This window comes from Mytilus trossulus, chromosome 14, assembly GCF_036588685.1.
Source record: "Mytilus trossulus isolate FHL-02 chromosome 14, PNRI_Mtr1.1.1.hap1, whole genome shotgun sequence".
Lineage (NCBI taxonomy): Eukaryota > Metazoa > Mollusca > Bivalvia > Mytilida > Mytilidae > Mytilus > Mytilus trossulus.
Window position 1 is genome coordinate 18,702,477 of NC_086386.1, and position 23,422 is coordinate 18,725,898.

At 31.5% G+C, this 23,422-nt stretch overlaps 2 protein-coding genes across 2 annotated transcripts in view; one reads left to right on the plus strand and one right to left on the minus strand.

Annotated features, from left to right (window-relative positions):
- The window catches only part of LOC134696913 (uncharacterized), a 35,639-nt gene extending 26,069 nt beyond the window's left edge, over positions 1-9,570 (plus strand). Inside the window, exon 5 of the mRNA XM_063558880.1 lies at positions 8,885-9,570. Coding sequence (XP_063414950.1) covers positions 8,885-9,228 — 344 coding nt within the window. The 3' untranslated portion in view covers positions 9,229-9,570. The remainder of the gene's footprint in view (positions 1-8,884) is intronic.
- A 7,110-nt stretch (positions 9,571-16,680) lies between these two features.
- LOC134697541 (uncharacterized) lies at positions 16,681-23,301 on the minus strand. Its single transcript, XM_063559821.1, has 4 exons — positions 23,282-23,301; positions 22,354-22,409; positions 19,258-19,434; positions 16,681-17,825 (listed from the first exon to the last, which is right to left on the minus strand). The coding sequence occupies exons 1-4, from the start codon at positions 23,299-23,301 to the stop codon at positions 17,071-17,073; spliced, it is 1,008 nt and encodes a 335-aa protein (XP_063415891.1). The 3' UTR covers positions 16,681-17,070.
- Positions 23,302-23,422: the final 121 nt, after the last annotated feature.

Below are 23,422 nucleotides of genomic sequence, written 5' to 3' on the forward strand. Positions count from 1 at the left end.
TTTACAGAAATTTCAAACTAAGCATGTGATCTTTTATATCTTTTGCATGTAGTTTTCGAATATTATCATACTGTTTTATCTTACTTATACATTGTACTTATATTATATAACCTTGATAATTTACCCATATTATAGTTCAGTTGTGATATTAATAAATGCATGAGCATGTGCATATTGGATGTGTACTTTTCCGTTTAATATATTAAACAGTTATTAGTATATTATGAATGCAATGAAAATGTGATAAAAAGAAGATAATTTTATATACCAATCACGGTTTCTAAATTTGAGCTATACAATCAAATGAATTACAAAAGAAAGCACACTGAATGATTAGAACGATTAAGTACATTTAAACTAAAAACATGAATACACATTCACACAAAGTAACAAGATTATAAACCATGTTATTGACAAAACATTAAGTTATTTGAGATGCCGCTGTGACCTGGAGAAATTGCATAATTTTATAATCTTAGGTCTATGGGAGACAACTCCTGATCGAATTTTATTAAACCAAAATAATTTTCTTCTACATTGATATTTTTTTAAGAGTTTATTTGAATTCGTTCTTCAAAAAGGGAGTGCAATAATTTAGATATGTTTGAAGTAACAAACAAATCTTCAGATATTATATATAGTATATTTATCTTTTTTTATTTTTATTTATATATTTTAATTAAAAAAGATATATTTATAATACACGCATACAATGAATCACTGGTAAGGTTTAACATTGTTAGTAGTGTTACTCAAAGAGAAACAACTGGAGTTCGCAAATCTTAAAAGCTACTAACAGATTCGTGAACTACCAAAGAAATTTAAGTCATATGATTGATTCCTAATTTTATTCTGACCAGTCCAAAATTGCAAAATATTACAATTGTAGAAAATAAATGTTTGTCGAGTAATATATATTTCTTTATCTTCCGCGTTTTTATCATAAGTTATATAAATGATTTGTAATTAAACCTGTGTATAAATTATAGCAACAGTAGTATAACGCTATTATTATAAATCATAAAGTAGTGCATTTTTATATTATGTCAAGTCAGCATTAGTGCATGTATGTTGCAAGTACCAATTATGAATTAAGTACCAGTCTTTGTAAGAATCAGGCAATTTATGTAAAAATCAAAACATGATCAGAAAAAACCCACCGAACTAATCATGCTATTTAATACTTACCATCATCCTGAGTTCAAAATTATTAGTCTTTCGTTTGTGTGCGTCTGGTAATTTCAAATAACTCGGTTAGAAAATTGGTTAAAATGATAGCAAATTACAGAGTTATCTCCCCTTATTCGTTAATTCCTAGTGCATTTCAACCAAATTGTATCTTCTATTAGCAGAACAGAACACGGAAATGAAAGTTATTTTTGTGCATAACTACATATTATGAACTGAAATCATTGTCAAATTGGGTGGGTTTTTTTGGTCATGTTTTCACCACTGCCTGTTTCTTAGGCAGACTGGCACTTAAGTACCATGATTTAGGATTTAGGACATTCAAAATATTTAAGTTCTACAAGATTTACAATATGTTAAGAGGAGACTTATTTGGATTAGTTTTGTTCAAAATATGTGTATATATATAAGAATTTATGCATTTACCTACTAGAAACTAGCACAGACACTAAAACAACGCAGATCAGCAGCGCAGGTAAAACTACAACAAAGCAGATTAGCAGCGCAGGTAAAACTACAAACAGCGCAAGCAGCAGCGCGACATCTGATAAATCTGGTACATCTGGTATGTCAAATAAATTGTCGTATGTGAATTTGCTGGTGCTTTGGTCCGTGCTTTGTAGTGCAATGCTGGTTAAACTAAGCTTGCCCATCATCAATAGAACACAGCTTTATTATTCCATTATCTTTAATAACCATGTGAACTATCAAAATATTAGATGTTTAAATCCAACAAACCAAAATTAATTTTATTAAATTAAATTTAATTGGACGAACATCCCTTTTCTATCCACATTAAGCATGTTAAGATAATAAATGAAGTTGAATGTATATATGTTAATTATATATTTATCTAATTTCTAGATAGAAAAATATTTTACTATCTGTAAAAATAAAGACACATTTATTACTATAAAAATATAATAAACTCTTTTGAATTAGTTCAACTTAAATTCGTTGAAACTTAATTTTACAAATAAGAGTACAAACGCTTTCAATTAATTAAATATCAGAAATCAAATTATGTCTTGACTTTCAATTCAAGCTTACATCCTTACACTTATATGCTTGTCACTCCTTAAACTTATATGCTTGTAGACGCAAGTGTTACATCTACGATTACGTCGTCATCACATGAACCTGAAGTTTATACTGCCAGCACTATTTTAAATCAAAATTTACAAACAACTACTGGCTATTTTTCACAAACATCAGATATATCCACAAGTCATGCCAGTGGTAATAGTACGGGAGAATCATTCAGTACTGAAACACAAACTAGCAATCCAAATGCTTATAGTAGCACTGCTTCACTAGCCGCATCTTCTATCTCTACAAAAAAAGAGACCACTGGTACGTGATAGCTTGTTTTATATTTTACCGGAATAATTCAGTCCCTCCCCGTGTTTGACTTTATAAAGCCACAGCAGGGGGCAGCGGAGTATAAACAAATATTTGGGTGTAGTAAAATACATTTGTTGATAAATAGCCTCATTGCTGAACGCAATTTGAAACTCTACAATGTAATTGAAAAACAGGATAACTCATGTTTTTCTAATTCTTGTGTTTTACACATTATGATTAGGTTAATGATTGTATCTTATATATTTTAGATTGTTTACAAAAACACTAGTAATTTGTTTAATTGTTAAAAATAAGTTTTTCGAATACTTCAGAAATTAAAAGAAAACGAATACATTAGTCAAGCTTATTTATTTAATAGTTATTTTTTTCGAGAAAAAAAATGTAAAATCACAAAAATACTGAACTACGAGGAAAATTCAAAACGGAAAGTCCCTAATCAAATGGCAAAATCTAAAGCTCTAACACTTCAAACGAATGGATAACAACTGTCAATATTTCACACACATCAGCTATTTTAACAAGTCATGCCAGTGGTACTATTACAGGAAAATCATTCAGTACTGAAACACAAAATCCAAATGCATATAGCAGCACTACTTCAAAAGACAGCTTCTCTACAGTTACAAACAAAGATACTATTGGTACGTGATAGCTCGTTTTATTTGTTACAGAAATAATTCAGTCCCTCCCCGTGTTTGACTTTTTATAGCCACGGTAAAGTAGCGGATGTATTCTTCATTTTACGTAAAATATAAACCTTCAATTATGCAAGATCATTTATCCAAGAGAAAAACAATTAGTGGTCAATCAAAATCAAGATTTTTTTATATTGAAATACATGTATGATCTGTAATTGGTTTTTTCGGTCGATTGAGGCCGTTCAGTTCAGAACAGTAGCGTTATGATTAAATCCTCATAAGAGAACAGATATTCGTGTTAACTGACCAGACATTTTGAGTTATACCAATTAATCATTTAACGCAGAAAACTGTAACCAAACTTATCCATTAATACACAAGTAAATTCAACAAGTAAAGCATACTAAAAGCGCTTAAAATAAAACTAGCTAAATATTTTATTTATACGACTTTTACTGCAGACCAGAATTCGCACAGCAGCGCACGCGCTTTCACAGGCACCACAATTACTATTACACAATCTCATAGTGCTTCATCAAACACAACAGCTCCTTCTTCCACAGTTTCAGATGATAGAAAGGGTAATATTTATGTTGCTTTTGTTGTTGTTGCTGTTTTGTTGCTATATGTCAATTTTTTCGTTTCTTTTGCAGTTTTTGCAGTCTGTTCTTTTTAACCGAAATATGAAATTGAGAGATTTTACTCTGATACGAATTTATTATTTTTTATTTATGTGATCAAAATTATTTATATGTATAAATCTTCTACTGAAGACTTATCGAATGCCGATTTGAATTTTTTTTTGTAATGCCTCCTTTCTGTTTCTTCATGTTATAATCATCACCAAGTTGCAGATGATCTTTTGTATCAAGTTCTGGTCCTAAAGTCTGTAATAGAGCCATTGCCACTATATCAATTACTGTGATACTATAGATTCTTCTTTTTTAAATATAAAGATATTCTAAAGTAAATTACCATATTTAAAATTTCCAAACAAAAGTATTGTATATTAGATTGGATTGACTTGGGGACAGGATGTTGGATTAAAGTATTTATGCATTTAACTATTAGATACTAGCACAGATAGCACTTACACTACAGCAATGCACATTAACAGCGTAGATACAACTACAAACAGCGCAAGCAACAGCAATACATCTCATACAACTGGTCAACCTGGTATGTCAAAATAAATGTTGTGCGTGATTTAAGTGATTTATTGGTCGTTTTTTCTTTTATTGCAACTCTATGCTTTATTGAAAGATGGTATTCTGTTATCAATTATTCCATTACCTTTGTTATCTCTTTGAAATCCCAAAGTATTTGATATCTTAATGAAACTAACCAAATAACGATAAAATAAGTTAAATGATAACTAGGCAGGGTGAATGGTTGGCATTCACCTTTTGTGTATAAGTATATGTTGTAATAGTTCGACTTACAAGATAGTCAACTGTGTTGGGTTAATTTTTATGTCATACAACGAATTGTTTTTGATAATAAAAAAAAATCAGTATTATATCGATCAGATGAAATAAAAACCTAACTACTGTTTTCTATAATTTGTTCTTATGATGCAATTTTCACCACTGTTCCCAGTCATAGAGAGGTTTTGACGCCAGCAAGCATTTTAATCCCGATACTTTCTTTAGGTTTTTCCAGATCCTCTGATTCAGTGCGGGTAGTTAATTGCTGCATACTTTGGTTTTGCTCCATGTATTGTTTTGTACAAGGCTGTTATTTTTCTTGATTGAATATTTTTACATTTGTCATTTCGGGGCATTTTAAGCATAGTATGGAGTTTTGGTTTTGCTAATTTTTGAAGGCCAAACGGTGACCAATATGTGTTTAACTTTTACGACATTTTGTGTCAATTGGAGAGTCGTCTCAATGGTAATCATACCACAAAAATGTCATAGTTTTATATTCAATTTAAAAATACAAACGTGATTTTTTTTACCATAAGACATTTATAACTTACATTATTTTAAATACTTAAAATAATTCATAGCTATTGCAATGCACAATTGAATGTGCCGAAAGCTTTTGAAGTTTTCAAAATAAGAAATCAAATTTAAACCTGACCTCTCGATTCGAGCTTGATATGCACACCCATCACACTTACCAGTTTCGTAGACGCAAGTAAGAAATCTGCAACTTATTTCTCATCACATTATACATGTTATATTAGAGGTTTTACTGTTAGCAACACTTGAGATCAAAACATTCAAACACATAATAGCAATGTTTTAAAAACATCAGATATAGCAATAAGTTATCATTACTTAGAATATACAACCTTGAAATGCGAAACGTATTTTGCAATTCGACAAATTAATTAGGAGCATGAACATATATGTTTAGATAAATCGAAAAATGAACTTACAACGCCATGGCTAAAAATGAAAAGGACAAACAGACAAACAATAGTACACATGACACAACATAGAAAACTAAGAAAATAAACAACACGAACCCCACCAAAAACTAGACTGATTTCAGGTGCTCCGGCAGGGCAAGCAGATAATTGTTATGGCATACACATTTATGATGTATACACGAACTTTGACCTATAATATTTTACTTTTATAAATTGTGATTTGGATGGAGAGTTATCTCATTGGTACGCATACATTGTAACATATCTGTTTATATCTATGTAGTTAATATTTTCATTTTGTGATATTACAGGATGTTTTCAAATAAAACGGCATTTAGCCATACCAATGAACTTCTTTACGCAAAAGATAGAAGACGAAATTTAAGCCTTAGCTCTAAACATACACCATTTTCATTTGTTAATTTAACTTAAAAAGCATAGCTTGCACTTCAGAATATATATTTCCTTCGTTTGATTTCCACTGCAGACCAGAACTCGCACAGCAGCGCAAGCGCTTTTGCAAGCACCACAGTTACTATTGCACAACCTAACAACGCTCCACTAAATACCACAACTTCTCCCTCCATAGTTTCAGATGCTGGAAATGGTAAAATTGATGTTGCTTTTAGTGTTGTTGATGCATGTTACATTTTATCTTCTTGGGCGTCCTTGGAATTTGTACTTGACTTACTTGTATATATATATATGACTCAGACGTACTTATGAATATAATTATTTTCTGTGACTGTATCTTACATTAATTTGTAGGATTCTTTACTATAGATAATTTAGCTGATCTGTAACAATAACATCTTCATGCCTTATATATCATGTACTGTAGTACGCCGCTAGATTAAAACTGATGTGGAAAGGTAACATATGGCCACCGAAAGCTCTTTTTTTAGAGAGCCCAGGTGGTTGTGTGGTCTAGCGGGACGGCTGCAGTGCAGGCGATTTGGTGTCACGATATCACAGCAGCATGGGTTCGAATCCCGGCGAGGGAAGAACCAAAAATTTGCGAAAGCAAATTTACAGATCTAACATTGTTGGGTTGATGTTTAGACGAGTTGTATATATATATATATATATATATATATATATTGTCGAAATCCGGATATGGTGTACTAAAGAAATATTGACACCGAATGTTTGTGGCACAACATCCTGTCCACAAGTTAACAATTTTTTTTTTTCTGTGACGTAATAAAAATTTATATTAGGATCCATTTTGTTACATCTTGTGATCAATTTTATTTGGCAATCGTCAATGGCAGTCAGCAGGGTTAAAGAACATCAGTTGTTCGACCTGTTAGTCAAATGCGTTTTGTTTAAATATACTTTTTCACTCTTTTGGTCTTTTGGAAAATGTTGTTTGTGCTGTTTTTAGACCCTTCTACAACGAAATTTGTTTGACATGCACACGTATAAAAACTGCGGTTTTTATCCAACGCAGTCATCGGTTTGAACGTAGTTTTCAATTTAGACTCGTTTATATATATATATATATATATATATCTCCAGTTCCAGATAATATTTTATATCTACAACTTTTACAAGATTCCGCAAATCGGGTTATTTGAACTAAATCATTCCGATCATTAGCATGACAATCACATATTTTGCACAGGTTGTTACAGGTATGGTACTCCGTTGAAAGTGTGTTTTAGGGTCAACAGAAAGAACGATGCACAACAATTAACATTTATTTGCCACATTGGTAGTCCATTATATATAAGTTCCAAGAAGACTACTGCCTATTCAAAGTTATACGAAAATCGCCATTTATCTTAAAACAGGTCAACAATTAGCCCAAACATTTGAGAAAAAAATCTGAACATTAATTAATTAAATCTTCTTATAATTTCTTATATATCTTTTTTTCATTATCTAAATTTTATACAGAAAGGGATACTTGTCATTTTACTGTTTCTCGTTTATGTCAATAGATTAGGATTTTTTAACTCTATTTCAAGTCTTGACGTTTTACATAAATGTTTTAATTTGTAACCCGGATTTATTTTCTCATTAGATTTATGAATTACGAACAGCGGTATACTACAGTTGCCTTTATTTTTTTACCCTTTTAAGCACCTGTTATCACACCGGATTACGGTGAAGTTCGTGTTGCCCAGTCTTGAGTTGTTTACACAGTGTTTTTAAACTGTTGTTAGTCTCTTCGTCGGTATATTGGTTTGATTTTGCCATAATATTGCCGGTCTCATATTAATACTTATTCTTCTCATGGTATCTTGCGCTCGTATTTTTTGAACACATAAATGTATGAGAAAAAATAAGTGTTAAAATGTGTAAAATATCATATAAGTCGTAGTACTTTCCACTTCAGCTTTTTTTTTTTAATATTTTTAACATCAATTTTGTCATTATGTATAATTATCTATGTGATAATGTGATTTGACAATTTTGTTCTGAAACCCCCTTTATGAATGATAGAGATGCCAGGAGAGTAAAAATAAAACAAAATTTAAGGGCACTCGATACAGTTTAGATCCCATAATAAAATTTGATGAACATTTGCATAAAGGCTATTTTTTTACCTTACAAAATCAAAAAATGTAATAAAAAATATACCATCATGTGCTGCATTCGTACTTTCTGAGTAAATTGAGGTTGAAATTTCAGACATTTTCTCAATATTCAGATTTGAGAACGTATTCTTATTTTTGACAGATATGCATATTGTTTTGTTTTTAAATATAAACACAAGCTGTTTTTCTAAAATTATTTGTAATTTTTACAAATTTTTTATCAAATGTTTATGAATATAGAAAAAAACATTATTTTTTGCTGTATATTTATCGAATTTAAAAAAGGCACTATTGACTTTTTCATGAAAATTGGTACAAATAATCTTTATATGTTATCAAACCAAATGTCATCATTAAAAAAGAGGGGTCCATGAACTCGACAAGTTATATCAGTTTGGAAGATAAAAATTAGTGAAAAACTGCATCTTTTCGTGAGAAGTCACAGTTTGACGTCGCGAAAACAACAATTTACGTTAGTAACGTCACTAACTCTACTGTAATTGTAGTGTATGCTTTCAAGTGGGTCCACTGGATAGAAGTACCATCCAATCTGAAGTTATATTAACGAGTGATTCTTTATTACAATTAGTTACTCATGTAATTGGTTTTTGAATTTGATATTCCTTTTCAACTGCCATGTTTTCCCTCCATGATTTGTTTTATTATCTTATACCTTTTTGTTTTATATTATGACACTGACAAATAAACAATTAAAACTTGAAATCTCGAATCAAGGCTTATGATGCATAGTTTGTGTTTATTTTCAGATAACAGTCGTTACATCATCATAGCCTGCGTGGTCACAGGCCTGTTAGTGATAATTGTAGCTGTCTTCATAGTCGTTATGGTCATGAAGAAAAATAAAGCAGCTACATATCCTCGACCATTCTTAGTTGATGACGGAAACCCTATACAGCCAGACTCAAGGAATACCAAATTTAAAAATGGTCAGAAAAAGATGGCATTTCCTGCTCCACCACCTACTCCACCGCTGCATACGATTATGCCACAAACAGAAACCAATTTATTTGATTTAGAACTTCCTGAAAAGGGACGTGCTAATCGTTTACCCCCATTGTATAGTTCAATCGCCACATCAAACACAAATTGAGATTATCTTGAGATTCATATAATTTTTTCCAGAAATTTATTATGAATGCATCTCGTCAAAAGTTAATCTGTTCCCTACTTACCACATACGTTTTTCGATTATTAAACGTAACAACAGTTTAAGAATTTCTGTGAAAACAACTGAATTCAATTGTTTGCTTGTTCTTAAAATGTAGGCTCGGAATTCGAGTTAGCTAATATTAAAAATTGTTTTTGATATATATATATATATATAAGTACGTCTGAGTCAGTGACAACCCTACAACAGATGTATCCATCGGATCGCCATCAATGATGGTGATACATGACTGTGTACATAATGTATATACAACTCGTCTAAACATCAACCCAACAATGTTAGCTTTGTAAATTTGCTAAATTATTGTCCACTAAAAAATGTATACTGAAACCTATCATCATCTTTAAATTTCAAGCTGCCAAATTAATATTTAAATCAGCATAGCTTTGTTTTACATAATATGTACATGTCAGATGACAATAAAATCCGAAAACTTCAAAAGAGCAAGGTAGGGGAGTTAACTCTTGACGAGGTCTATTACATAGATATATTTTAGGGCTTTCAAACACCAGCATTACTCGTAGAAGAACTTTTAAATTCTTTTATTTAATGAACATATTTTACTTCACTGAACTAAATACTAAGCATACAAACTCTGTTTTTTCTCATTTCTGCATTTCTATTTAAAATTATAATGTTTTTTGGAAACTAATTTTGAAGCGAATTGTCAAAATACAAATAGTTATTTAAAAAAGACGAAAACTATAAAGCAGTAACTGTTATAGTTGTGTTTGAAACGTGTTAATTTGAAAAGAAACCACTTTCTGTTTTCTGTATAAAAAAAATGCAATAATTAAAAAGATGTATATTGATCAATATCTTCATGTATACTAGATTTAAAAGTCAATTTTAATCATTTTACGTAAATTGTTGAAAACTCGAATGCTTTTATGTAACTGCTATAGTCCAGCCAATCTAGCATAAATTTGATCCCCACCTTGAAGTAATTGCAACAGAAGATTTTTAGGTTTTAAATTCTAGCATTATACCCCAAATATACACAGAAAAAAGTCAACAATATCTAACTTATGGAAAACTAAAATATCATATTTTACATGAATTTAAGAAAATCAACCAAAATCTGACAAAAAAGATTTTGTGTTTTCCTGAAGTTAGATTTTATGGGACTTTTTTCTTTGTATATATGGGGCTGAATGATATAGATAAGAACTAATTATTTTATGTTGCAATGAGTTCAAAATTCAAACTTATGTTGACTGGACTATTAAAGAATGAGACATTAATGGGCAACATTTCTGTAAAATTTCAATGTAGACTGATAATGAAGCTTTTGTTAGTAGTTTCTAAGTTTATGTTTTTTTGTTTTTTTACCATTTAAGATTAGTTGGTTCCATTCACTCAAACTTTGATTTTACTATGAACATACTTATGATGCTTACCACTTACATGTAAAAGGATTTTATTCAGGTATTTTTGTATTATCTTACGCATATTGATTCACACTGCATTTTTTCAATGTGTGAGGAGACTCATTTTGAATTGTTTATCAGATTTTGATAATTATCTTTTTACGTTTGTTTGTTAAATAGTGAGAAATTTTACATATCGGCCTTTCTTTTATCATCTTTACATATAAACATTGTGTTTTTATGTAAAATAATTGATAAACTAGCACATGGTTTTGTTTGTTAACACACTAATCAGATTATCATGTAAATAATTCTTTTATTTGTTTGTTTATATTTTACAGTTTTTAATATTATACTATTGTGTTTTTAATTAAGGAACTATATATAAGAGCTAGCTTCTCCCAGAAAAAGGTAAAAGGAAGATTTTTAGTTTACTGATTTGAAAGTTTAAAATTTTAAACAGCTTATCACTACAAAGTGTTGTTTGAAAGACTTTCAACCGACAGCTACCGATCATGAAATTTGAATATTAAATGAATAATTATATACTGGGACTGTTTTTGATAGACGTTGGTATCTACATCTTATTTCATTGATAGTTACACAATTACAAAGAAACCAATAATAAGATGAAACCGTGACTAAAATCGAATTGACTTTTAAAAAATATAGACCCCAATGATCATAAGATATTCAGTCTTTTTAAAAAAAAAAACACATTTGAGTTTTAATCGATTAATTTGGCAAAAATTCGAAAAACAGGGAGTATTTGTTATTAATTTTCAACTTTATATGTTAGTTTTAGAGCTATCAACAAAATAGTTCAAACTAATTAACTAATTAATAAAGAAAATTGATTTAAAAGACAATATTTTTTTTCAAAAGTCCATGAAGGGTTAGCAGATCCTGCTCCACATGTGGCACCCGTCGTGTTGCTCGTGTTTTACAAACCCGGTAGAACGTCTTTAGTTCGGTAGGTACCATTCGCATATATTTTCACATTTATATCAGAAGTAAAGGCAATAATATTCATTTTACTACTATGGTCAGATTTTTGACTGAAACTTTCCATCATGCAAATACATGTTTAACTTCAATATGTTTAAATAATGTCAATATAACTAATTGTTCAAACGAAATTACTGTTTGATTTGTAATGTGCTTCTGTTTAATATATACGTGTTCTATATTTATACATAAATACTTTAACGTCCACAATGGTCTTATTTATTTGAACTATTAGTAAAATTATTAAAGTCAGGCTTAGGTGAGGTTTCGAATTCGTGTCAGATGTTTGGAATCCTTCGTTTTCTTCAATACGATACAAGGTAAAATATTGTGCATCATAACACTTATTTTACTTTACAAATTAGACTTAATAGCTCATGAAGGGGCATTTTCCAACACTACATATATTCTTGATTTCTGTTCTTTTGATTTGAAACCCTAAAAATACTTATGTAAAAAAAGGTTAAAGACCGAGTCACCCTTTTTCTTCTACATTTTAAAAATCAATTATCTCGAACAGGAGCTTCATGACCTATCATTTTTTTTTGTATTTTGTTCCTTAACTAATGCTCTTTTGACATATAGTAACAATTTCAAATTCTTGATTTGTTTTAATTTCGCTTATTAAAGGACATCTTTAAAAGACTAAATAAAAAAAAAATCTAGAATTATTTTTTGCATATTTTCTTATTAAACCTTAATGGTAATACCTGTATATTAAATTGGTATAACTCCCAGGTATGACTACGTCTGACTCATACATTTTGATTAAACATTAAAAAAAAAGAGAAATCAAAAAGTATAAAAAGAAAAAAATAGCAAAGAAGGTGATGTCAAATACTTACTTTTTAGTAATCTGAATATAACGGAGGAATAATCAAAATCATTAGCAGAAAAAACACAACACCATGACAAAAAATGAAAATTAAAAAGCGTTTCATCGTAAGGAACGCTGAAACCCAAGGAGTTGACAGTCAAAATGTGTATATGTCGTGTACAAGTTGCGATTTTGTACAGGTTATAACATGTACAAAAATAGTGTACACGTTATAACTTGTATAATGCAAAAATACCAGTTATAACATGTACAAAAGTACCTCGTACATGTTATAACCTGAACAACAGATTGCTTAAAAATGGTTTTTAGGTATTTTTAGGGTTTCAAATCAAAAGAACAGAAATCAAGAATATATGTAGTGTTTTAACCTGTACAAAATTGCAACTTGTACACGACATATATATCGAAGTACGATACCGGAAACTATTTGACAAAAAAACACATTAAATACGAGTTATCTCTTTGGTAATCATACAACATCTCCTTATTTTGATATTTTGATTGAAGATATGTTGAAGCAATCAATTGGAAACATTGTACAATAGAAGTTGTCACTTTTGACTAATGTTACAAGTTGACAGAACATCAAATTGATATTATTGATAAGTAACTTCGAATTTTCTTAAGGATGTTCTTAGGTGAGGTTTGGTGAAAATTGATAAATTAAGAAGTTAAAATTGATACTTTATACTTGTAGAGCATCAATTAAGAATAAAAATAAGATAAACATCCTGATAGGTCATGGACCTCCTTTTTCGAGATATTTGAGATTTACAATATGGTGGGAAAATGCTAACTCGGATTTTTACCTTATTTTCGATTGGTATTTTTAGGTCTCAAAACAAAAGAAAGAAAATTAAGAATCTTCTAAAATTTTGGTAAATGACTTTTCATGAGCCATTACGTTTTATATGAAAAAATAAATGGGTGTTGTGGGGCAAAATATTTTACATGGTATTGTATGGAAAAACACCAAGGAGTCCGCACATTTGACTCATATTCCCTCAAACCTCACCTAAGTACATCGTTAATTGTACTAATTTATTCCAAAATAAATGTATGTGGTTGTAATTACTACGCACATCAATATTGCAGTGAATGAACTTGCATTAATATAGTGTACAAATAAAACTAACTCTGGCCTTGCCACGCCTATTCATCATTAAGCTCGAACGGATAATCACTTAGAAATCTTATTAATTCTAGGTGCACTGCCTTAAGTTATCTAAATTATTTTTACAGAAAAACAATATAATATATTGTAAATTTGCAAATGAGAATTAAAAAAAAACCAATAGCATTTTATTTACTATATCCTCCTGTGTAAGTCATTGTGTTCGGACAACTGCCCTATCCAATTTGTGAATACAAAGGCGCACTTAATTGATAATGATATCACTACTGTCTTAATAAAACAAATTTGTTTTAAATTTTGATTGGAAAAGGATACGTATCAAATCAAGAAAAATAATTGGAGTCTCTGCAGACTATTTTTTTGCATTCATGTCCTACAAAACATATGTAGAAACAAAAGATAAAATTACAAAATTTCGCACTCCAAGGAGAATTAAATCAAATTGCATACTTAAATGCTCAAAAACATCAAATAAATGAATAACAACTGTCATATTCGTTGTTTGGTACAGGCATTTACTTATGTAGAAAATGGTGGGTATAACTCGTTTATAAGCTAGCTAATCCTCTCACCTGTATGACAATCGCATACAATTCCATTATATTGACAACGATGTGTAAAAAAAATCAAACAGACACAATGTACAAATGTCAACAAATTGGGATACAACAGTCAACATTGTGTTATACTCTTACTCATTATAAAAAGAAAACAATATATAACAGTAAAAAGAAACACAACAAGCAATTATAAAGACACAGCACATTAGTAAAAATGAAAGATACGATTACAAAAAATGGACGTTAAGTCGTTCAATTGAAAATATATCGAATGTCTCTGTTTTATTGTGCGGGATGTATTACTCCGTGTTATAAAATGGTTTATGAACAGTTATAGACCGCCCAGTAGCCATTGACAATGAGAAAAATGTGAAACAGCTCAAAAGACTATATATATGCGTAAAACAGAAATCGAGTACGATAAACTAGTCAGAGACAAACATCGGCTTACAGGCTTCTGATTTTTCACAGGAACACAAAAGAATATGGCGGGTTAAACATGCATTTACCTTATCTTAACTCAAAGAAATGTCATAGCTCAACATGAAAACGAACTTAAAACTATTTGGAGTGGTTAAAGATGCTTCGAGCGAGTTTGAAGTCAATTTGAACTAATGAATACATCCACTTTATATTAATGTCCTCGGCCTCTGAATAATACACAGAACTACGTCTGGTGGTGGTTCAAATACTGTCATCCAATAAGAAGGATTTACATGTTGTATAGAGAAGTAAACATATGGGAAGCACGTCTTGCAAACGAGCAACATCGTACTTCATGGGTGCAACATCCGGTTATCCCCTTCTGTAGCACCTAATCTCACCACAGTTTTGGTAGGGTTTGTGTTACGCAAACAAATTATTTATGTGTCATTTGCTTTTTTTTGCCATGGCGATGTATGTTTATTTTCGACATAAAAGTTTGAATGTCCCTCTTGTCTCTTGCGTCTCTCTTTTAAAAATAAATTATAACTTAGATATATTGGTTATTGATGACGTTGTAATATTTCCGATTAAGTAAGTAGAAAATTGCTTACTACCAACGATTTTCTATATCAAAACTTGGTTCACCAATACGGAACGTAAATGTCATGAAAACAACAGAGAGTGTGTTGAATGTATCTTATCAATATTTCCATCTCCCTTTTATCGATTATCATTTATACGAGATAATGACTTATTACTTATTTAAAATGTTTCATATGAATCAAAAACAAGGTTAATACATCTAGGGTTCGTGAAAAATATCGTTTATAGCACCAACGTTTATGTCCGGTACTTTGAAATAAGTTATGTGATCATTTAGCTGGTTTTCGAAGAAAAGAAAAAAAAAACGTTTAGCAGATTTAATCGTATTTCTGTTTTGTTAAAAGAGGGACGAAAGATACCAAAGGGACAGTCAAACTCGTAAATCTAAAACAAACTGACAACGCCATGGCTAAAAATGAAAAAGACAAACAGAAAAACAAAAGTACACATGACACAACATAGAAAACTAAAGAATAAACAACACGAACCCCACCAAAAACTAGGGGTGATCTCAGGTGCTCCGGAAGGGTAAGCAGATCCTGCTCCACATGCGGCACCCGTCGTGTTGCTTATGTGATTACAAATCCGGTAAATAGTCTAATTCGGTAGGTCAAATTCATGAAAGGGAAGGGGATTGTAGTTACGACGTAAGGAACATATCCGATATCATTTGTGAAACGGTTATTCCTTAACGGTCAACCAACTCGTGATGGCGTCCGTAAAATTTACGAAGGGATGATTTCAACTTCACCATTTGGACATTTGTTAACTTTCGCTATGTGTTCTCTGTCAAGTCGACTTATACGACATGTAGTTAACTGCGTCATTGATATATTCTAGCTTTGATGTTTCGATAATATGATAAATTTAAGGATTGAAAATAATGGTGCAAAATAAAATGTTAAGGGGAGTATTTGTTGCTCAGTTTTAGTTTTCTGTAACATGTATTGTGTATTGTTGTTTATCTTATGGTGGTTTGCCTATTAGGTCATTTTATTCTGTTTGTTAATTCTGTTGGTAATTTCTGATTGTCATAATGTTTCTTCCGTCCCTATTTACATAAAATCCTTCCTTTATGATGCGTTTAAAGTTACTGAAGGAATGAATGTAATATTTTTTTTGTCAAAGAAGAAATAACATAAAAAAGTTGGTGCACACTGAATAACGCTCGTTGCGGGTTATGAACAGTGTGCACCACATTTTTTATGTCATTTCGAATAGACAGAAAAAGGATTACAGTCATTTCTTATAATTTAATTCTAAATTCCATTTTAAACGGTGGAAAACGATGAAGACGTCAAGATCACATGACTTAATTATGTCTATGGGCTTATAACAAAATAACGTCAGCCAATCAGAAGACGCGTTACATCCAAAATTTAATTATACACTTTTAACGCCATTTTTCAAACCTCAAAATGTAAAATGTTCAGATTATGACAGTGATTGAATGTAATTAATTCGTATGCTATTCAAAATCTCAATCTTTTGTTGTACGTTGAAAAAATTTCGTAGTTAAGGCATGTTTCATTTTAAATTATTATTCGAAATCTTTGTTTTCAAAAGCCATTTCTTTTGAGCTTAAACTTAAACCGTTTTTTTTTAAGATAACAATTCAAACGTTTTAAGGATTCCCCCACATCTATTGAACATTGTCTATTTTTTTTCTTTCAAAATTAAATTATTTTCAGATGAGAAGATGATAGTTTTCGATTGAAGCAAACCTGTTAGTAAAAAGGGTGTTTATCATTCGGTGAATCGTTATCTGCTCAACGGGATCTTTGCACGTCACAAATAAAACAGTATCACAATAGAAACATATGGCTATATGTAGTCATGGGTATCGATTTCAGATGTTAAATCCTGATAAGGATTTGAAATATAAGCTCCAATTTCTTTAGTAGATGTTTCTGACAACGAGGAACCAGATCCGTCGGAAAAACCAATGACATATTTATATTCATGTAAATCCGTGGCTGGAATCATGGGCTGGTATGGATTCAAATATCCAGATTCCCTTGATATTGTTTCCAAATCCGATGAATGTGTAGATATATAGTCTTGAGTATCTACAGGGTGATCAAGCGGTCGGTTCGTGTTTATATTGCTACATTTTCTACCATGTACGCCTGAGCTTGATGTAATGGATACGTGATCACTTATAGCATCCCCATTTGCGTTTGGTGTCTGTAAAGATACCGATTTAATGTCATTGATGTTACTTGTATTTGAATCTTCATCAACAGGTTGATATGGAGTTAGATAACCGTTGTTATCTGGTTGAACATAACCTCCATTTGTTTCACTTTCTGAGCTAAAGTTGCTATCCATAACGTTTTCAAAGTCATTTATCATATTCAATTCATCAATTACGTCATACACCCCTTCAATGTCTTCTAGTGGAATTTCCGGTAATGGATTTTCTTGTATATTTCTCCTTCTTCTCTTGCTTGTCTGGTATTTCTTTAAATTGCCATAGACTTTTTGGTATCGTTGCTGGCATGCTGTACATAGTAATATAAAGAGTACAAGTACAGCTGCACTTAACGAATAAATTACAATTTCTCTTTCGAGTAAACCTGTAATATAAAACATTCCAATCTAGTTAATTCTTATAACGACAATCATAATGATATATGTTTATCCTATTGTCTTCTAATAAACAAAAATCTCATCCTATTGGACGTTTGGCATGTGATTACGCTTTCACTACGCCTAATATGTAGTGAGATCGTTCTTTTTCCGTTTAAAGTACTTGACTTTTTCAATTGTTCTACACCTGATGAGCTAGATCTACCCAAAAAGTTAATTTTTCATATTAAAACCTCGTTTTGTAAGCAGAAGTTTAATAACTCGGCTGAAAAGAGTCAAGGCCGTTAGTTTTCTCGTTAGAATTATTTCACATCTTTCATTTTGGAGCTATTTAAAGCTGACAATGCGTTATGGATTTTGCTCATTACTGAATTCTTATTACTTGTGTAATGTTGATCTCTTGTAGATAGTCTCATCGGCAAAAAACACATCTTCTTTTTATATATGAACCTTGTTTGTCTAACAAACGATGAATTACTCCAATTCCAACTATTCTAAATCTGATTTACACCTACGCCCAATTATAAGCTCGTTATCGATTTGTTTTGTCTGCTGAAATTTATTTGATAGACATATTGACATTGAACGAAGGTACAAATACTTGAAAAATTTACAAATATTTCATTATATATAAACCTTTTATTTTGCAATTTAAATATCTGTGTTTGGATATTGTAGAATCTATATAAAAAAAAAAAATTAATTTTCAATAACGATAGTTCAGTATTCAATGTAATATAATATAATATTGTTGACTAAAAATTAATAAAACTTTATTTCAGCTGGCAAAAATGCTGGATGTGTCTTTGGCGAGCTTGTTATTCCGTCGTTTTCGTTTGTTGCTGTATATAAAATTTATTTTTCGTTCATTACTTTGTTAACACTCATGCCATTAGTTTTCCCGTATAGAATGTTTTACTTTGTCATTTCGGGGTGTTCTATAGCTGACTATATGGATATCAATCACTGTTGAAGGTTGTACGGTAACCTATGTTCTAGATTTCCATGTCAGTTTGTCTCATATGGAAAGGTATTTTATTTGCAATCATACCACGCCGTATTATTTTGATATGCATAGATCATTAGACGTGCAAATTCACATCAATAAAAATGTCTGAAACGAGAATAGGTCATTTCCTACGGAAGGAAGTACATTCATTATACGCAATGAGTGCTATCAAATGAATAAGCCAATTATTATATATATTTTTAAATCTGTTTTAAGTTTCTATTTGCGAAGGTAAATAAAATGATAAAGAAAATGTTACTGCATTATATTGTAGAGTAGAGAACGGAAACATGTAATGTGTCAAAGAAACAACAACTTGACCAAAACGCAGAAAACAGTCCAATTTCAACAATGACTTTCATCGCAGCTTAACAATTCCTCATACAGCTTGTCCCTTAAAGTTTGCTCACCCTTTTTAGTAGACATAGACGTCGTTGTTTCTTTTTTTTCAAAACTACTACTTGTATAGATTGTTGAATGTATATTGTCATCCTCTACTCCATTTTCCGTTTGGATTTCAGTGGTAAACCATACAGATTCTGATGTAAAGGCTGCTATTATTGTCGATACGGTAGAAGGTGATGATACTGCACAAACAGGAATAATATACTAGTATATTTATACAGATATATATTAAGACTGGTGCAACGATATCGATACTGATAATTGATAAATACGTAAACAGATAAACTTATAATACCTTTAATATGTTGGAACAGCAAATGCAATTATTACGTGTTGGTCGTTTTTGATATAATCAAATAACTCAATACTAAATGTGGTTACATTCCCTTCATCCATATCGTAGGATGTATATTCATAAAACACATTTTGAATTTTGACTCAATGATTCTTAAACTGAAAAAAATGCCAGCAAAATTCACAATTATTTAGCATTATTCATGTACCAGAATTCTTGCACCGATCGACGTATACGTTTCGAATAGATTTGTTTACAATAATGATTTTATTCGTTTCGCTCGGTCGCTCGGTTTTGGTTTGTTACCCCGATTTTGTTTTTTGTCCATGGATTTATGAGTTTTGAACAGCGGTATACTACTGTTGCCTTTATTTATACCGATCTCAATTAGAATTAAACGCATTATATAATATTTTCATTGGAACCAACTTGACTAAATTTATCGTTTCCTCATTTACGTGTTATACGATACGTCGATTCGGATACGCCAGCAAATACTTGATCAATGCAAATGCTCTATTTGTCAGAAGTAATTTGTACCTCCGCAAATTATCTTCTATTAAAACGTTAGACTGGTTCTCTGTCCTTTATCTGTTTGGCTTTCACAACAAAGGTATCTGTGATACCCGTATGTTGCAAGGGAAAGGACCAGCCTATTAGAGGTAACCGGTGAGATCACGAATCACGTACGAATCACGAACGTATCACATAATTTGCCGTATGACACGAAGCGGGATCATTAATGTCAAGTTAGGATGTCTCGTGCATGGGTTCATGAATATCTCGCTACTGTCTGTTTTATTCTTTTATTTTGTATGTCGTCGTCAGTCACACAGCATTTTCTGATGGGTTTTGAAAGCGGGGGGTGGGGGGGGGGGGAAGGGGTGAGGCTTACATCTTCAGAAAAACATATTTTGATTTTGATTTTGGTAAAATAAGAATTCGGGCCAGCACCTAGAGTAGGGAACAGCCTTCTGCGTGTAACAGTTTTTTTTCTAAAATAAATGATCTGAATGACCAAATCTGCCATGCCGGCACCTTCAGAATCAAATGGTTGCCTCCTTATACCCTTCTCAAAGATAGATGATCGATACCCGCTATAACTGAGATATCAAAATAATATTTAGGAAAAGGATGTGAAAAATGGGAAAGTGGGGGGGGGGGGGGGGGGGGGGGGTCAATTGATTTTTTGACAGTCCCTTGCAAGAAATTTGCAACAAATAATAAAAAAAAATCATTTGTCCCTGACCAACCATTTAACATGAAGAGGGGCCATATTTCTTTCGGAAATAATAGTCATGTATTTAACAAGTTGAAACATGACCAATTCTAGCGGGACGTCTATAAATATACTTGTTGATGGGAAGTGACCCCTCCTTGGGTGTAAACATGCAAAGCTTAAGAAAGTATTGACTGATTGTTTTAATTTATCCGGATCATTGTTTAGAATGTTCTAAATAAAAAACAACAAAAAGGGGGAGGGGAGATTCCTTATACTCTTTGTAATAAAGGAAAAAAGAAAAAAAAAGAATTCCGAATACTGTACAGAAAACGTCATATATACTATGTTTTCTTTTGCAAAATAAACGATGACTAACCCAATAAAATATACTGATATAGTTTTATAATTCCAACGTATAAAATTCCAGTTTTGTTTTTTTTAACGGCGTACTTTTCTTTTTACAGCACCAAATATGAAATGAAAACAGCAATACCGCATACTCAATGGGTACAAGGGGACGAATCTTTGAATCTAGGATCGGAGCTTGCAGATTTTAGAAATAAATTTTATGGCTAGAAAAAAAAACAATGAGTATGCTGGCTTCTTGCCAAAAATCTTGGCCTTCATATTATATTATACAATAAAATAATACATGTGTAATAGATAATCTTGCGTATAGCAGTTGATTTTTTTTGTAAAATAAATAATCTGACTGCCCAAATCTGCCGTGCCGTCGCCTTCAGAATCACATAGTTGACTCTGTATACCCTGCTCAAAGATAGGTGATCGATACCCGCTATATCTGCGATATAAAATAATATATAGGAAAAAAACGGGTTCGGGGGGGGGGGGGGGGGGGGCGGATTTGGGGATGTAAAATGATATTTTTTTTTAATATTTGTTGCAAATTTGTTGTTAGGGGCAGTTCCTTAAAATGTCCCTTGCAAGAAATGTGCAACAAGTAATTTAAAAAAAAAACCATTTGTCCCGGGCCGACCATTTAACATGACGAGGGGGCGGGGGCATGTTTTTTTTTTTCAGAAATAATAAAGTTGATTCTGAATTTGAGAAAACAATTGATCTGGCCAGATAAGGAAGAAACAATCTTATCTTGGATAATTACCATAAAAAATAATGTTAAATTTGAAAAAAGTACTTGTCGCGCAGGATAAAAAAAAGTTAAACGGTCGGTCTCTTAATTTAATGATTGTCCCCATGATTAAATCATGCTATCATTTCACGTGACTTTAAAACCACAGGTATTCATTTATACGTACTGTATATATATATATATATATAAGGCACTTCCGGTATTCAAGTTAAAAATGCATAGTCTTATATCCATCCTTATACTTGAAAGCTCGTATTTTATCATTGTTTTCTAATAAAAGAAACTTTGTGAGGTGTCAAGGGGTTTTTAAGTCGATTATTCGAATATACTGAGCTTTACCAAATATGAAAATCACTGCTCCCAATACGCTCGTTCGTCATTATTCGTCGGTTCGTGATCTCACCGGTTACCTCTATTAAAACGTATGCTTTATCATTGCGTATCGTTCGTTAATTGATATATAAATTTATTACCTGGTTCTGTTGAAATGTTACTCGAACCTTGTATGCAACCAGTTTTATGATCACATCTGAAAACAAAAGCGTTTTAAAATTTCATTGTTTAAAATTGAATTACTCATTTCGATATTTAATTAGTTCATATGAAGTTCAATTATTAAAAATTAAAAAAAAAAAAAGGATTTGGGATGATTTCCGATGAAAAAAACTATAAACCTAAGTTCAAATAGTTTATTGTCGGCGGTCTGAAGTACCATGATTCCCTAAAAAGTAGAAAGACTAGGGATATTATAAGAACCAAGTTCACAACCTAATCAAAAGTTCCTCTATCTGCTCGAGAAATTGAAATCTGGTTGACTGGTGAGTTCGACTCGTTTTCTGCCTGAATTGGTCAAGTGAGTTCGTTCGTCGTCAACCATTCTTAGTTTATGCCCGTTACTTATTTGAATCCGTTAAGGGATTTAGCTATATTTCGGGGATTTTTGTTTTGTCATATACCTCTTAAACTTTATCGATTTTAAACAATCTTGGCTTTGAACGTTCCTAATGAAGTTAATCCAGGAAAGCGCTTCGGACGCATAAAATTGAAATTGAACGTGTTGTTTTAGCACAAGGCAAAAACCTTTGCTTGCCGATTATTAGTCCCGAGTTTGTCATTAGCTCAGTAGTTTAGACATAATTGAAAGCAAACTTTTGATAATAAATTTTGAGACTACGGTTTCAACTCAATCAGGCATAGTTGACTTAGATAAGTTTACCTATATTTTCGGTACTTGTTTTTGTCTTATAGCTCTTCAAATTTGTCGGTTCTTGAACATCCTAGGTTTTCAAATATGCGGCTCTGAGCGTTCCTAATTAAGTAAATCCAGAAAAGTATTTCGGACGCATGGAATAATGCAACGTGTCGCATTTTGTACGTGTGGAGACTGATATACACATGTACAGTAATTCTTGTTTCTTCATGACGTTCGTATGGTGTAATTATACGCGAGTATTTAACTAGATATGAAAATCCCATAATACTATTTCAAAGTTTATAGATGATTAGTGACCGTAGCATTTTCTTTCATTTAATGGAAATAAA

What these genes read in the sequence shown, in the direction of transcription:
- LOC134697541 (XM_063559821.1), bottom strand. Translation starts at nt 23,301, where the DNA reads ATGAAGAAACAAGAATTACT. An exon ending in ATGAAGAAACAAGAATTACT is followed by an intron (nt 22,410 to 23,281) that starts GTACATGTGTAT and finishes TTTTGTTTTCAG; the next exon opens with ATGTGATCATAAAACTGGTT. An exon ending in TAACATTTCAACAGAACCAG is followed by an intron (nt 19,435 to 22,353) that starts GTAATAAATTTA and finishes CTGTTTGTGCAG; the next exon opens with TATCATCACCTTCTACCGTA.